Raw genomic sequence first — 17,415 nt, 5'->3', positions numbered from 1 at the left:
TCACCAATAATTCGTAATGCCCATATCTCGTACGAAACGCCATTTTCGTGATGTTCTCTGCCCTTACTTTCACCTGATGGTAACCTGACCGCAGGTCGATTTTAAAATAAACCTGGATCCCTTGGAGCTGATCAAACAAATCGTTGATCCTGGGAAGAGGATATTTATTTTTAACTGTTAGTTTATTTATTTCTTGGTAATCTATACACATCCTCATGGTCCCATCTTTATTTTTCACAAATAAGACTAGTGCTCCCCAGGGCAACACACTGGGTTTGATGAATCCTTTATCCAGTAATTCTTGCAACTGATCCTTCAGTTCTTTTAATTCAGCTAGGGCCATCCGATAAGGAGCATTAGATACTGGCACTGACCCAAATAGAAGATCGACAGTAAACTCAACTTCACGGTCAGGTGGCAAACCAGGTAATTCCTCTAGGAATACATCTAAGAAATCTCTAACTACAGGGACATCAGGTTGTTTCAATTCTTCTTTTGGCGATTCCTTAATGTAAACAACAAATCCCTGGTAGCCTTCTTGGACCAATTTTCTCACCTGAACAATTGACGCAAGCTGTGGCGAAGAACGTACCAGCGAACCAAGAAATCTATATTCTGGCTCGCCTGGAGGTCTGAAAATCACTTCTTTCAAATGACAGTCAATACTAGCATGATTATCTGCCAACCAATCCATACCCAAAATGATGTCAAACCCCTACATATCTAATATCACCAAATCAGCTGGCAATATCTTTCCCTGAATAGTTACTGGAAATCTCCTGAGTACCCTTCTACATTTCACCACTAACCCAGTCGGCGTGGCAACCGCCAACCCAATATTTAGCAACTGTGCCTCATACCCCGTTAACTTAGCATATACCATGGAAACAAGAGTGGGTGGCACCTGTATCAAATAAAACAATAGCTATAAATGAGAAAGCAGTAAGGGTACCTGTAACTACGTCTCCAGCTGCATCGGCATCACCCGGCGTCAATGCGTACACTTTCGCCGATGTCATATTCCTCTACTATCCTCCACAGGGCGCCTGACAACCACCCCGATATGGTTTGGGAGTTGGTGCCTGAGCTATCAATCCCTGACACGACCAAGATCTGTTCTCGGGTCTCCCACATCGATAGCAGACGTCCTCACCCATCCTGCATTCACCTAGATGTCTACGGCCACATCTAGGACAGACAAGAGCAGCCCGTCCACCATGAAAACCACCACGGCCTGTCATCTGTCTCTGACCACCTCCATAGCGATCTCCTCTTCATGGCCCTCGGCTAGAGCTCGCCAGCAAATCCTGAGGCATAGACCTCTTCCTCTGACCTCAAACTGCAGCGCTCCTCTGCATACCACTCTCAATAACAGCAGCTCTATCCACCACCTCGGCAAACGTTTGAGCTCGAAAGCCGGTAACTTGCTCAAATAAACTCTACTTCAATCCCTCTTCAAACTTCTTGGCTTTTTTCTCTTTGTCTGGTGCTAAATGTGGAGCGAAACGGTATAACTCAAGAAATCGTGTAGCATACTGTGTCACCGTCATCAACCCCTGAGTCAGATCCAGAAACTCTGCTGCCTTTGCGCTCCGAACGATAGCAAGGAAATATCGCTTAAAGAACAAATCCTTGAATCGACTCCATGACACTGGCACTGGATCCGGCCTCTACTCCTCAATTATATGTGCTGATCTCCACTAGCTCTTTGCCTCTCCTATCAGTTTAAATGTTGAAAACGCCACTTTCTGCTCGGCTGTACATGCCAGTACTGCTAAGATCTCCTCGACATCCTGAACCCAATTCTCAGCCACAATCGGGTCAGGTCCTCCAGCAAAATAAGGAGGTCTCATCAGCGTAAACTGCTTGATCGTGTAGCCACGCTCTCCTCCACTCCTGGCCATCTCAGCCATCACCAACTGAGTGACGCTGCGCAGTACGACATCTGTATCTCCACCTCCTATACTAGAGGGTCCTCGTCTGTCACCTCCAGTATTTGTACCACTGCTACCCGGATCCATCCCTGAAAATACACAAAATACTATTTTAAAATCCTATACAAATTTACTTTACTCCATCCAACTAAAACCTCAAATTCACTGTCAACTATTTCCCTTGTTCCTACCCCAAAAATCCAATCCTGCGACCCAAACACACGACTCGTCGTTAGTTTACTATGATTTTCTTGAAATCGTCACCCCAGTAAAAACACAGAACCCATCACGATAATCTTGTATTCAAACCACCGAACAAATCCTCAAATTCCTTTCCTATTTTCTAGTATTGTACCCGCTGCATTCTAAAGTCTACATAACCTAGCAACCTAAGCTCTGATACCAAACTAAAACGACCTGCTATTTATTCAACATTTTTTTTTTCTGAATATAATAAATGTCATCTGTTAGAAATGCTGAAAATAACATCCCAGACTCAAAGAGCACTGAGGAAACTTTGTCTGTCATACATATCTAAGCAGCGGTACACAAAACTGGGAACTGCTATATACAACGCAATATAATATACCAGAAAACTATACTGCTTTGCAGCATATTTACAACTCAAAATACCCAGTGACATCACTACAATCTGAAGACTATCCCAAAAATATTATTATCTCAAAAATACCTACCCTTCCCACAAGGGCAGCTCAAGTCAATCTCTACTTGCGAGCCTGATCTGCTCGCCTAGCTGGATCTCCTGAAAAATGGTAAGTCACTAGGATAAGACAACGCTTAGTAAGTGGAAATATGCTATTAATAGTGTGTGGCGGCTGAGTTAAATAATTAAAATACTGAAATAATACTGTAATATGAGAAAACTGATAAACTGTACAAAATATATTTATCTATCATGCAATCTTTAAAATATGATTGTGTATTTGAGTTTACTATCTGAAGGTACTGCTAGTATAATAATATAAATTGCTACTATGTGATATATTTGTACATAGGAACTTCTGTTATACCCTGGGATCTGTATATCATGATATATCCCCTCATGATAAGGTTGTGCAGCTCGTAGGCTGGACTTACTCTGGTCGGCCCTCCAGGTAAGTCAATCTCTATCATCCACCAATCTGTAATGATCTATGTAGATCCTAACCCACTGCAATCACTCCAGGCTATGTCAAACCTCTGTCATCGTCTAACCGGCTACCTCAACCCAACATGCTGGTGAGACTGCAAATCTCTCCTAGTACAGTTAGACGGAATCCTCATGCTATCTGAGTCATGTGGTTGCACGTGTCTGGAACTAGCAACGGTACCATGCTCTGCTGTAATTATATCTGTTTGTAATGTCCACAGGGATCTGATATCGTGTAATATTGTATACATATATATAAATATATACTCATCTTACTACTTTTAACATGATTTCAAAAACAACCATAACACTATATTTCTGAGTTTTATTATTTGTATGCTCTGTATATAATATCTGTATGCTCTGTATATAATATATGTATGCTCTGTATATAATATTTGTATGCTCTATATATAATATCTGTGTGCTCTGTATATAATATATGTATGCTCTATATATAATATCTGTATGCGCCGTCTGAGTGTTATGGTCTAGAAATCATGTTTTTCTCTGAAAATACTGTGAGTCTCATTCATTTCTAATATTATGAAATATCTGAATATATGTATATCTGAAATACTGTAAAATCTATATATGTAGGGTACTGTAATAACTCATGCCACACATTTGAATAAACATAGTCTCATGCTCAATTTCTATAATTTCTACTATAAAAATAATATTCATAATTTTTTGGAAAATAATTTGATATACATGCTTGAAACACTCATTCATAATCTTCTGTATACATAATAAAAATTGCTAGCATAGCACATTTCCCTTACCTTAACTCTAAAAAGCTCATACTAAATTCTGGCCCTATACCCGCACGGTTCTTAGCTCAACATCCTGAAAACAATATCCCCTAGAACAAATTATCAGTATTTCCTTACCTACAACATTTCTCATAACTACAAGGAAGACATAATCTAAATAAAATACCTTACCCTAGATTTGGGATGAATTTCAAATCAACTTTCCCCACAATCTGCTCTGACATATTTGCAGAGAACTTCGCCAGGAGCGTCGTGGTGGCCTCAAATCTTCAATCTAGCGAGAAATGGGGCCAAGATCGAAGAGAGAAGAGGAGGGATTCGTAGGAGAGAGAGAGAGAGAGAAAAAAGAGTTTCTGCGCTGCAATTTGATTAAAAATCTGAGTTCCAGCTATTTATAGGGCTAAATTCATTGACGAGACACGTCACTTCGTCAACAAGTCCTTCAATAATTTCGTCGATGAACTTCCTCCCTCGTCGATGAATTTCAGACTGTCCCAAAAACCCTTCTCGGTATCTTCTCGTCTACGAGGTCCCCTTATGCACTTGTCAACGAATTCCCTGTGTTCGTCGACGAGGCCCTATGTAAGAATCCCAGGTTATTCCATCCAAAGTGCAATGTCATCGACGAACCCTTCTGCCCCCTTCTGTTCCTATTTCCATTTCACTTCCCTCTTTATTATTTAAATACCAATATTTTTTGGGTTGTTACATTCAAACTTCCCCAAAACCTTCTCTCGATATCTTCTCATCGACGAATCTTGTCTTCATCGATGAGGTCCTCTTATATTCGTCGCGCCCTGATAATTTCCCTTGGTTATTCCTTCTGTTACTATTTCCATTTCCCTTCCTCTTTATTTAAATACCATTTTTATTATTCGAGTCATTACACATCGCATTCAATCTTAAAAGTTTTAGTGAAATCAGGTAAAAGGAACAATGGAGCAGAACATAACCTATCTTTAAGCATTTTAAAGGCATGCTCTTGTGCATTACCCCATTTAAAACCCATGTTATTTTTTAACACTTCAGTTAAAGGTGCAGCAATGGTGCTAAAATCTCTCACAAACTGCCAATAAAAACTAGCCAACCCATGAAAACTACATATATCAGTTACAAATTTAGGTGTTGGCCAATCTTTTATTGCTTTCACTTTTTCCTCATCCACTTCTATGCCCTTAGCACTCACCATATAACCCAAGAAAATAACTTTTCCCATGCAAAAATTACATTTCTTTAGGTTAGCAAACAATTTTTCTTTTCTAAGAACATCTAGTACACTTTTCAAATGATCCAAGTGATCATCAAGATTCTTGCTGTACACTAGGATGTCGTCAAAGTAGACAACAACAAATCTGCCTATAAATGTATGCAACACATGATTCATCAAGCACATGAAAGTATTAGGTGCATTGGTGAGACCAAATGGCATAACCATTTATTCATACAAATCGTACTTTGTCTTAAATGTAGTTTTCCATTCATCACCCGGTTTCATTCTTATTTGATGGTAGCCTTTTTTTAAATCAATTTTAGAAAAGATGTAAGTTCCATGTAGTTCATATAACATGTCATCTAGTCTAGGGATAGGATGACGATACTTTACAATGATTTTATTGATGGCTCTACAGTCCACGCACATCCTCTATGATCCATCTTTCTTTGGTACCAATAGCACAGGCACCGCACACGGACTCATGCTCTCCCTCACATGCCCCTTGGCTAGTAGCTCCTCAACTTGTCTTTGAAGTTCCTTAGTCTCCTCGGGGCTGCTCCTATAGGTCGAACGATTGGGAATCATAGCCCCGAGGATGAAGTCAATTTGATGCTCAATTCCTCTAATCGGTGGCAAACCATTGGGCACATCTATAGGAAAGACATCCTCGTATTTCTGCAGTAAAGAAACAACAGTACTAGGCAAGGAAGAGGTGACTTCGTTAGTGCTCAAATATCCTCCTTGTACATGAGTACAACTAGAGGTCTTTGTGCATAAAAAGTTTTCTTACACTCTTTTTCTTTTGCATACAAACTCACTTTTTCCTCTCTCGCTATTTACCCCTCATTTTTACCACTCCTTTTTTTTTTTTTTCTAATTTTAGCTCCTCTTTTGCCCTCATTTTCTCTCCTCTTTTTTGTTTTTTTTTTGCCAATGCTCTCTGCCTCTCCTTTTTGTTTTATTCTCAACCTCTCTTTTGTTTTTCTCATCATTTGCTCTTTTCAACCTCACTTGATCTTCATACACTTGCTTAGGAGTCAATGGTATAAGGGTCACACTCCTCCCATTTTTTATAAAAGAATACCTATTCTTGAACCCATCATGAGTGACGCGTCAATCATATTGCCACGGCCTGCCCAATAATATGTGACTAGCATGCATAGGGACCACATCACATAGAATCTCATCAGAATATTTTCCAATTGAAAAAACAATCATGCTCTTGCTTATTCACCCTAACCTCCCCACACTCATTCAACCATTGAAGTTTGTAAAGCCTAGGATGTTTTATGCATTGCATCCCCAACTTCTCTACTAATGTGGTACTAGCTACATTAGTGCAGCTCCCTCCATCGATGATCATGCTACACACCTTATCATGGATGTAACATCGAGTATGAAATATATTCTCACACTACTCCTTATTTTCATCTTTCACCACATGCTTGTTTAAAGCTCTCTTAGTTACTAATGTCTCGCCATGGATAGCATACTCAACATCACTAGACTCTTCCAGTGAAGGTATGGACTCATGATCACTCTTTTTATCATCGGTCTCAATAGTACCATCATCTCTCACAATCATTGCTCTTTTATTTGGGCATTGTGATGCAATATGGTCAGTCCCCAAACACCTAAAACATTTGGTATTTCTATACCTACTAGGATGAGAAGAAGTTGTACCTTTTTCATGGCAGCCCACTTTGTCTTTGCCTTTCTCCTTCTTTTCCTTGGATTTGGAAACAACCCCTTCTTCTTTTGATTTCCCCCAATTCGGTTTCCATGTGGAATGGGAAGCCGAAGTTGTTATAGCATGCTTGTTTCCACCCTTGTGTTTGAGTTGCCTCTCCACTTTCATTGCCATATGCACCATGTGATCTAACTCCACATAGTGTTGCAACTCCACTATGTTACCAATTTCCTGGTTCAAAACACATAAGAATTGTGTCATTGTAGCTTCTCTATCTTCCTCAATATTTTCCTGAATCATAGCCATCTCCATCTCCTTATGGTAGTCCTCCACACTTTTGGTTCCTTGGGTAAGGCTTTGAAGACGTTGGTGTAAGTCTTGGTAGTAGTGGTTTGGTACAAATCGCTTCCTCGTCACTGCCTTCATTTTAGCCCACGTCTCAATAAGCCTTTCCATGTTTCTACGCCTACTAAAAAGAATTTGATCCCACCATACCAGTGCATTGTCAGTGAACTCCACAGCTGTTAATTTCACCTTCTTTTCTTTGGAGTAGTTATGACACTAAAAAATGAGCTCAACCTTCCTCTCCCATTCAAGGTATACATCCGAGTTATTTTTTCCTTGAAAAGGAGGGATCTTTATTTTGATGCTTCCAATGTTTCTATCGATGTTATCTTGACCCCGTGGTTCTCATCGAGGCTGCCGCTCTTGCCTAGCATCTCAATAAGCAAATATGCCCATACCGTCATGTTCGTCATCACTTGCTTTATTGTTACCTATATCATGTTCAAATTCAGCAATCGGAGGAGTATGTGGTGTTAGCTTTGTTGTATTCCCAAGAGGGGGGGTGAATTGGAATTTAGAACTTTTTCCTAGGTTTGACCTAAATAACAGTAGTACATTGACAACCTAGGATTTGTCTATGCAGTCCCAAGTGCGCAGATAAATATAACATGCAGAAATTAAAATCATACACAACATTCACCAACTATAACATACATGTGCAGAATATATATTGCAGAAAGATAAACAATGCACACAAGATATGTTATCGGGTTTCGGCCAACTGTGCCTACGTCCCTACCTTGGCTACACCAGCATAAGGATTCCACTAATGGCTCACTTAACAAGTGGAGCGGCACCTAATACAACCAGGTCATTAGCACAGGGCTGACCTTAACCTTTACAAACTCTCCTAGCGGGCCGGAGAAGGCCCTAAGTCAAATTCACAGGGCTGACCCCAACCTGATCCTTCTGGGCTAGATCAAACCCCCTCAGGCCACGCCTGAAAATACAACAGTATTTTTCACAAAGTAACTAGTACAGTGATTATGCTTCTCAAGTAAAGCAGCTATGTACCCAAATACGTGCAGTATAATCAATCAACCACACATCAACAATGTAGGTAAATGTAAGCTCAGTGATGTGTATTTTTGTGCAAGCCACACTCAACAATATAAAATTGCTAATACGCTTAAGAGTGTTCTAAGACAAGCTATATCTTTGAAACAATTTATATCAAATCTCAATAGCTAATCAGGGTTTCAAAGATGCTAATCAAACAATCAAACTAACTCAAAATATTTTTCTTCAATGTAATGAGCTCAAAAGTAGTTTGAACAATATTATAGCTTGTAGAAAATGTTTTTGCACAACAAAATCAAAGTTATGAGACACTTGCAATAACAATGCAAATACCCTAAGCTTGCTAGTTTATCCCAACACAAGATTTATTATATTCAAATCTATGGGATAAACTTTGCTAACTCCCCAAAATAACTCAATTAATCAAATAAGAATAATGGGAGTATTAGCAAAACCTAATATGCACTAACACAACCATATGCTCTCACAATACCCAAATGTATCAAGGGAATAAGGATATGAGAGTATTTGGCAAAAATATGATTTTGAGATAGAGAGGATTTATACTAATGATTTTGGCTAATCTTTTTTTTAATCCTCACAAATGAACCCATATATATAGGCCAAGACAAAAATATAACCGTTTAGGAACTATAGGGTATTTTTAGAAAAGTTTTAAAATTCTTAGGGAGTATTAACCCATATTAACTCAATTTACCGCAATTAAATTATTTTTTAACCCACTGAGGTTCGAGTGGCTGAACCTAGGTTCGGTTGCCCGAACAGACACAATTATAAAAGCCATTTAAATCAATTCGGCAGCCTAAGTCTCAGTTCGGTGGCCCGAACAAAAGTCAAAAACATTTCTTCGTAGGTTCGGGTGCTTGATCCTAGGTTCGGTAGCCCGAACTCATGTGTTCGGTCACCCAGGGTCTGATTTGAACTGTATGGTTCAGTAGCCTGAGTTGGTGAGGAGTCCTTTTCAAAGGATTCGAGCGCCCGAGGACGATAAGGTCAAAGTAGGTTCGGTCGCCCGACCTCACACATTTTATGCCTTTTAAGTTCATTTTCACTTTGATTAATTCCCCTGATATTATATATGATATTGGGGACTTTGTGCACTAAGTGTAGGAACCTAGGGTCTTTTCAAGTACGCTAAAAAACCTGGAGTTGGTCGACCGAATGGTGCCCTAAGGTCATTTGGTCTCTATGGTCAGTCTATGGTATTTCTGAGCTTACAAACTTACATGCATGACATGCGGAGATTACTACAGAGCATATCCCTAGTTACTATTACAGACCCATATAATATGAATTACAATATAAAATAGATCTTTTGGGTCTTCAGACATTGAGTCTTCATGTGCCATTAGTTGATCTGCTAATTATATACCTGTACACAAACTCAAAAGTCATCAAATACCAAGAGTATTTGTTATTATCAAAATTGGGTATGACCTATAAGGTTAACATGTGGCCTTCGCCGCCTTTCATTAGATTGCCCTCCTCTCAATCCATCAATTGTAGCGTCTTGTCTATCAAATCTATCTTTGAATTCCCCAAAAACCGTATTGAGTCTTTCAAATTGCTGTTGAATGGCTTGCAAGGTGAAGAATGAGTCTTGTGGAGGGTTTTCATTATCGCTACCCTTGCTGGAAGTTTCAGCGCCAACTGTATTTCTACTCATGATTTCAAACCTGCAAAAAGGATGTTAGAGAGAAAAAAACTCCTTTCTCACTCCTTTACGTGTTTACCCTCAAACAATGACACTCAACGCTCGTGTTTTAACACAATTTTTTTTGGCTTTTTCCCTCTGATACGCTCACGCACTCGTGCCTCTTACCACTCAGGATTTCTCTTTTAGTTCTTTAATGAACTAATCCCAAACAAACCAATAGTTCAACCAAACACAGCAATTGAATCAATGAATTAGAATCAAGATATCAATGAAAATAACAACAGAACAACTATATTAGGACACAAAACAACGAAGGAAAGACAAAAAGAAGTCAAGAAAATAATAATGACGCAAACGAAATAAGAAGAAATTCAATGGAACAAAATAACCAACTCGACTAAGGACATATTTAAACACAATTCAGAACAATAAATCGAGTAGATTTTAGAATGGACTAAGATAAAGCCAAAGGAGAATCCAAGTTAAGTGCATCCACAAATTGCACGAACCTTCAAGCTGCCGCCGCCTCCTTTTTTTTTTTTTTTTTGAATGCAAAATATTGTTTTTTCTCTTCTTCTTTTTTTTGAATGCACAAAATGGCTCTTTTTTTTGGGTGCTCTAATCGACCTTGCTGTGTTTCTTGCATTTTTTAGCCACAAAAAATTCAATCTTGATGATGGATGATATTAAAGAAGAGGCGGAAAATTTTGGAAACAAGAAAACAAGATAGGTAGACCGGATGATAGAAGAACATGAAATAAGGATAAATGATTATAAGATAAAAAGAATTTTTGAAAACAAACAAGAAAAATAAGAGAGATAGAACCTGATTTGAACCAAGGCTCTGATACCAAATGATGCGCAACCCCAAGAATGAACGTCCAAAGACCCTAAATCAGATTTATCAAAACCCCAAACCCAAAATAAGATTTTACATGGTACTAGATCCTTGACCTATTGCTTGACATGAAGCACAAACCAAGAATATCAAATTAATGGATGAACGCACAAAGGTAGCACCTTTGATAAGTTCAGTGAAAGTTCAATGAAGAACTTGAAGAGAAATAAACCTCACATGGAATTGTATTCAACCCAAAAAAATATTCCTCCTTCAATACAACTGAGAGTTGACTACTTATAGAAAATAAAAGAAACCCACGACATCAACCCGACCAATAAAAATAGGCTATGACATCAATCTTGCCAATAAAATAGCCCCACATAACCTTAAGCATGCCATGTCATTTAATGAAAAATGTGCAAGTCACATGTCATGCTTAATTTACATGATTGGCCCACTATTTAGCCTATACTTTAATTAAAATAATAAAAATTCCCCAAACAACCCCTATTGGCTTAAGGTTCCAATTTCACATGTCTTTAGACAATTTACCATCTTAGGATCTTCAAGAAAGTCCTTTTCTTTAGTGTCCATGACCCTCATTGACTCTTGCTTAAGCAACTTCTCAATTAGTCCTTGCGTAGCCTCCTTGACCTTCTTGGCTTTAGCTCTTGTGATGGGTTCGCTTGGCATGTGCAGATCATCCTGTGCAATCAGAGCTTGTTGGTTCATATCATAAATGTTCATCAATAGATGTTCCATGGGTTCATTTTAAAGGTATAAAGTCTGGTCTTCTTAAGGAGTCTGCTTGCTGGGGACTTTTTCATGTAGAAACTTTATAGTTTTAGCTAGACTCCAGCTGTCGTATCCTCATTGGTAACTTCATTAAGTACTTTGTCTCCTAGGGACAAGATAATGGCACTATGTGCCTTTTGGAGGATTTCAGGCTTCACCTTATCGGTGGAGGATAAACCTGGTTTCCCTTCTTGTGGAGTGGAAGCCCCTTTCTTATCTTCAAGAAGGGTCACCCGAAGTCCCTATTGTACCTAGATGGTTCACATCTTGATCCTCTATAAACCAAAATCATTTTTACCAATGAATTTTTCTAAATCAAACTTGGCGGTCCCCATCACAAAACCAGACTCTAATACCACTTGTTGTGGGAAACCTGATTTCAGAGTTCTTAAAACAAGATATTTTATTTATAAATCCCTTTATAGAAATTAGAACAGCAACCACACACACAAAATCGAAACCTGCTTATTTGTGCCCAAGCCTGATTAGGAAATATTTCCCTCCACCGAACAATCACGATTTGAACAAAACACACAACAAAAATACCGCAAGATAAATATATCAAAGATTAACCACAATAAACAACACAAGAGATTTACGTGGTTTAGCCTTAAAGGCCTACATCCACGATAGGAACCTCACCTCAGATCAGCTTTAATTAATGGTGGAAATGAGTTACAGATTACAGATCAAACCGGCGAGGCTCTCTGATTTCCTTCAAGAATCAGGCCAAGAAAAGTCAAAAAACCTTAACCCTCATTCTCTTCGTCAAGAGTTCTCTCGACCTCTCTCTTTTTTCCTTTCCTGATTCTCTTGAAATCATCCCCAGAATAATTACAATCTCTCGGCTGAAAAACAAAACCAGTGCTGCTGGTTTTTATACATAAAATACAAGATACTGAAATTACATAATTGCCCTTAATGACAAACAGAATTTGGCCGTTGGATTTCAACTGCATCAACGGTCCAGATTTCAATTGCATTTTAAGCTTGACATTCTACAACATAATCAATACATTAAGACCAATCATATTCTGATTTGTATCAATGCGTCGATAAGACTATAAAGTATGATTTGTGCGGATGCAACAATCATGTTGTACTAAAATTTTGATTGATCGTAACTCTATGTTTGAGGAGATCTTATATTTGGGGTTGTATTGTATTTGAAAGATATAATATAAAATTATATTAAAATTTATTTAAATTTGTCCAAATTCAAATTTAAGGCCACAGATCTATGCATCTAAACACAGTCTAAGTGTATTTAAAATATTTTTTTCTCCAAAATATGGAAGTAGAGGTGAATAAAAAATGATTCCATACATTTAAAAATTTGATTTCCAAAATTAAAGCATTTAATAGCAATCCCCATGTTTTTGGGTGTAAAATAAAAGTGATAGCCACTTTTTATTCTTGCCCTGTCTACCAAATATTTCGGGGCATCCAACACACCACTACCACAGTGTGCAAATGCATCTCCACCCGCAACCGCAAAGCAGTTCCAACGGCCTGGGTTTTCGAATTTGAATTTCGAAATTCCGAGCGCCTTTCAGTGGGCCCACTCAGCGGCAGACATTCAACTGGCCCCGGCCCTTCCGTGATCGCCATCTTGACCGTTAGATTGACACGCGTCAATGTAATCCGGGTCAGCCGAAGTGTTTTCTTCTTCTGACCTGAGTGGCCAATTAGGAGGGAGAGTTTTGCTGACCGTTTTGAGTTGGGCAAGTCAGAACATTACACGTCAGAAGGGCTGAAACTGTGCGAAGGACAGGTGGATACGTCGCAGCGCGATTACTGAAAATTATGTACTCTTGCGAGTACTACGCTAATGATATATTTTGAGTTGGGGACTTCCCGCCCAGATTGAGATGCCAAATGGGAAAATTAGAAGATTTGCATCGAGGCAAGTAATGACATTTTTTCGAGTATAAATCTTCAGTATTTTCTTATTCTTCTCTCTGAATCGATCTTTGTCCTGGACATTTCGACTCTCTCCATTCTCGCCACCATCTTCGTCTTCATCAGACCAGAGCTATGAGCATGGAGGAGGCCAGTAAAGAGCAATCTGCTTCCTCTGGTATTGTGTTTGTTTGTTTTTGTGGTTTTTTTTCGCTCGCTGGGCTTGCGGATCTGAAGAATGCATGCTTGGAAATTTTTTCAGGTGCCGCTGGGAAATCGAAGCTGCGGTATCCACTGCGATCGGCGACAAAACCAAGGGAGGAGAGATTGTCCCCCGTGGACTCGTCCAACTCTTCCGCTTCTAAGAGGTATATCTTTTGATATTCTCTGCGAGTATTTCTTCTCCTCCTTTTCTCTTCTTTACTGCCATTCAGTGACTCGGAGAGAAAGGATCTCCTTTTTCCTCTATTTTTCCTGTCCAAACCATTCAATCCAAACAAAGTGGAAATCAAAACCGCGTGTGCAGTGTTGTCGTTATGTCTATAGATCTCTTGGTTTACTGTTCTTCGTGTTAGATAGCGGAAGTTAGCAAAAGATGATGTTGGGAATGGGATGATGATGTGACTATAAATTAACAATACTCTGTAGCCCATAAAAGGAAAATAAAAATACAAGAAGTAGACCAACCAGGTAATTTTATTAAAGATGGGTTTGTAATGTTTTGCATCATACCTGTCTCTGAATCTTGGCAATTTCATGAGATTTTTTTTATGGGTGCGAGGAATTAGAAAGTAAGTTCTAATTGCGTCATTCTGCAAAGTTTTGAGATAATATTTTGGAAAGTGAGAGACAAATTTAGGAATTAGGGAAACAGGGCCATTTTGTTGCTATCCATCTCCGTGTTTTGCCTTTTCGGTGTATTGGGACATGCCACATCTGTAATCCAACAAGAAAATTAAGCACTAGAATTTTAGACTTCTAGATGAGACCAGGAAAAAGAACTTAAAAGAATTGCAGGATTACACGATTGAGAATAACATTTTCATAGAAATATGATTATCTATTTCTGACAAATTGAGGTGGTTTATAATATAAAAGCTCACAACAATATCATAGCAGGGTATTCGCCCCTTTAAAATTGATATGTTTAGGTTCCCTGTGTGGACTGATTGTATGCAGTGCCAGTTTCTAACTGGACTTTGCTTGGTGCAGTTTCATAATCAGCACAGATTTTTTTTATTACTTAATATAATTGATGACGATATATTAGAGCGCGAGTCATAGGACTCCATGAGTCCCAATATGACAACGAATTGAATCCATGACTTAATCATACAATTGCCTCAGGTTCATATTAAATCACATGCTTACAGTACAAGAGGTTTTTTTCTTTATTCTTTATTTATCTACTTATTTATTTATTTTTATTCCATCTGGGTGTTGAACGTTGCAGCTATTATGTTGAAGTAATTGTGTTTCAGGAAAAGGGGAGTGGTGTTTTACATTCTGTAGCTGGAGTCCAAATAGTGATGCCATGGCATACAAAATGAGGGAATCTAACCATTAGATTGAACTTTTATCACAATCCTTATTCATTCCTATATGAACTTCTTTGTGTGCACTCTTATATGTGACATTTTTTGTTCCAAGCACTCTAGATGCTCAGATTTTTTATTTTTGAATTTGCCATAGCACGCATATAAGTACAGTAGAAAACGCATTCTAGTGATTTCTCATGGAGGTGCATCATTGCAGGGGGAGAACTGCATCAAGTGTAAGTAAAAGTGTGGGTGTTCTTGATCTTTCAAGCAAGGACAAACCAGCGAAGCCACCCAGAAGGCTCTCCATTCCCACCAAGTCATCTGCCAGCCCAGCTCCAAAATCAGTAGGTACCATCACCCCAATTTCTGAGGTAAGAAAGAGGCCTGTCAATTATACTCTGGGGAAAAGTGATACACCACGGTCAGATGTTTCTAAATCATTGAGCCGACAAAGGTTCAACATATTATCCTCTCCATCTTATTGGCTGAAACATATCAAGTGCGCTGAAACAGCTGCTAAGCACTCAGTTTCACTTGGATTCTTCAAACTTGCTCTGGAGGCTGGGTGTGAGGTATGCCGCCACTTTCAATCTTCTTTTTTTTCAGTGCTTGCCGTTAGAATTTTCTTTGTATCTTTAAAAAACTAAGGAGACATGCCTGAGACAGCCTGTTATTGAAACTATGTACCATTTGGACTGATGAGTTGACGGTTCTAAGATTTAATAAATCTTATCATTAAGTGGATCAGTAAATGTTTGGTAAAAATGAGTTGATGTTGAATGCAATGTCTTTGTGTAGAAATCTCTTTTATATTCTATTGAGGCTTTAAATTTTTCCCAATTTCCATCTCATGAAGTTTTTTCTTGGATTCTCACCTCCCTTTCTCCCTTCATATCTTTCATTTAACTTCTTTTTCTTCATACATTTGTTGAGAACCAGGACTGAAGAGGCTTGTGGTTTGCGGACAAAAATTAAACATTAAAATGCTTCTAGTTTATTAGTTCCAACACACCCACCTGCTGGGGCTTTCCTCTTTATGTTTCTGTTTAATTTGTGGGGTGGATCGTACATGTTGTTTTATTGCAGCTTTTTTTTAATGCATTTCTGGTTTATAGGATATTTAACTTAGTTCTTTTTTTTTTTTTTTTTGTAATTTGAAAATCAACAGCCTCAGCTGCTGCGGGATGAGCTAAAATCTTATGCACATCGACACAACTTAGTTGAGCTTGGGGAAACTGTGAAAGATTTATTTGAATGTTATAACATTTCAGAAAACTTGGAGCAGTTGCAGGTTTCTGAAACCATATCACAAGTGCTGGACGAAGCAGCTCGATCTTCTGATGATGATGCCCGTAGTTCTTCCACATTGGGAGCTAGGGGACTAAAGCCAAAGTCATTGAATACTGATGATGTCCTAGCTTCTTCAGTTACAGAGTCAGTCAAGAAGGAGAATACTCAGAAGCATACTCCTGCATCAAGGACCAGAGGTTCTTTGAATAAGAAGTCTCTGAACTCAAAAGTTGCTTCTGATTCTAAAGGTAGCAACATGCAAAAGAAGCTTCCGAGGCAAAGTATGCAAGAATCTAATAAAGGAAAGGGCAAGATCAAGAAGCAAGAAAAGGAATGTGTTGAAGAAGGTGAGGATATCCATACACATGCGCACACACACGCGCACACACACACACACACACACACATATATATATATATATGTATGTATGTTTGTATGTATGTATATTTCATTTTCATTTTTGCAGTGGTTACCGATTGTATGGTTTAATTTCCTTGCAGGTGATGTGAACACTTTGCCAACAAATGAACTACAGCAAAACAAAGAGAACATGGTAAAGTAGTTAGACTAGATCTTTGTTTTTGCTGTTTGTCTTGTTTTGTTTTCTTTTTTCTATGAATAACCTCAATTCAAATCTGTAAAATAGTAAACCACGTCTAGTTTTGTAATGATATATTCTTTTACTGGATTTTCTTTTGACAAATGCTCCCCCACTGTTGCAGGATGCTCCATTAATGGAAGAGATTAGTTTGGCTGAAGTCATATAGGCAGATATCCTGCCTTGAAGAGTTCTGGACTTTATAAATTCTCCTGCTCTTGTTGGCTTTGTCTTAAAGATTTTTTTTTCGTTTTTCCCAGTGAGGGCTTTTCCTTTGTATGTATAATGAGGTTAAGTTTGAAAGAAAATGTTTGGCCAGGTGTGAAATTACTTTAAATTTGTGCCTTGTTGGTGGTTAGAATTAAAATATTTGTATCTAAATACTACATAATTATTTTGGTGATTTTAAATTGTCTTGAATTTTTATTACTTCAATGTTTATGTTGTGATCTCAGTAATCTTTCCATGCCAGACCTTTTAATCTCTATAACATTAGTTTATTTTCATCTTGTAAATTAGATTCATGTAGTTTAGATTGCAATGAACCAATACAACATTGGGGGGGGTGGGTGCATTGTAGATCAAGGCTTAGTAGAGATTTTCAAGACAGCAATAAAAAGAATGTAGAGACCACATTTAAGA

General features: G+C 38.4%; 1 protein-coding gene across 1 annotated transcript; it reads left to right on the top strand.

Annotated features, from left to right (window-relative positions):
- The first annotated feature begins 13,309 nt into the window (after positions 1-13,309).
- Positions 13,310-17,208, top strand: LOC131146984 (uncharacterized). Its single transcript, XM_058096902.1, has 6 exons — positions 13,310-13,522; positions 13,607-13,712; positions 15,100-15,457; positions 16,054-16,522; positions 16,676-16,728; positions 16,898-17,208. The coding sequence occupies exons 1-6, from the start codon at positions 13,480-13,482 to the stop codon at positions 16,940-16,942; spliced, it is 1,074 nt and encodes a 357-aa protein (XP_057952885.1). The 5' UTR covers positions 13,310-13,479; the 3' UTR covers positions 16,943-17,208.
- Positions 17,209-17,415: the final 207 nt, after the last annotated feature.

Source organism: Malania oleifera, chromosome 13 (assembly GCF_029873635.1).
Source record: "Malania oleifera isolate guangnan ecotype guangnan chromosome 13, ASM2987363v1, whole genome shotgun sequence".
Lineage (NCBI taxonomy): Eukaryota > Viridiplantae > Streptophyta > Magnoliopsida > Santalales > Ximeniaceae > Malania > Malania oleifera.
Note: the sequence above shows the minus strand (reverse complement) of the source record. Positions and strands in the feature narration are given on the sequence as shown.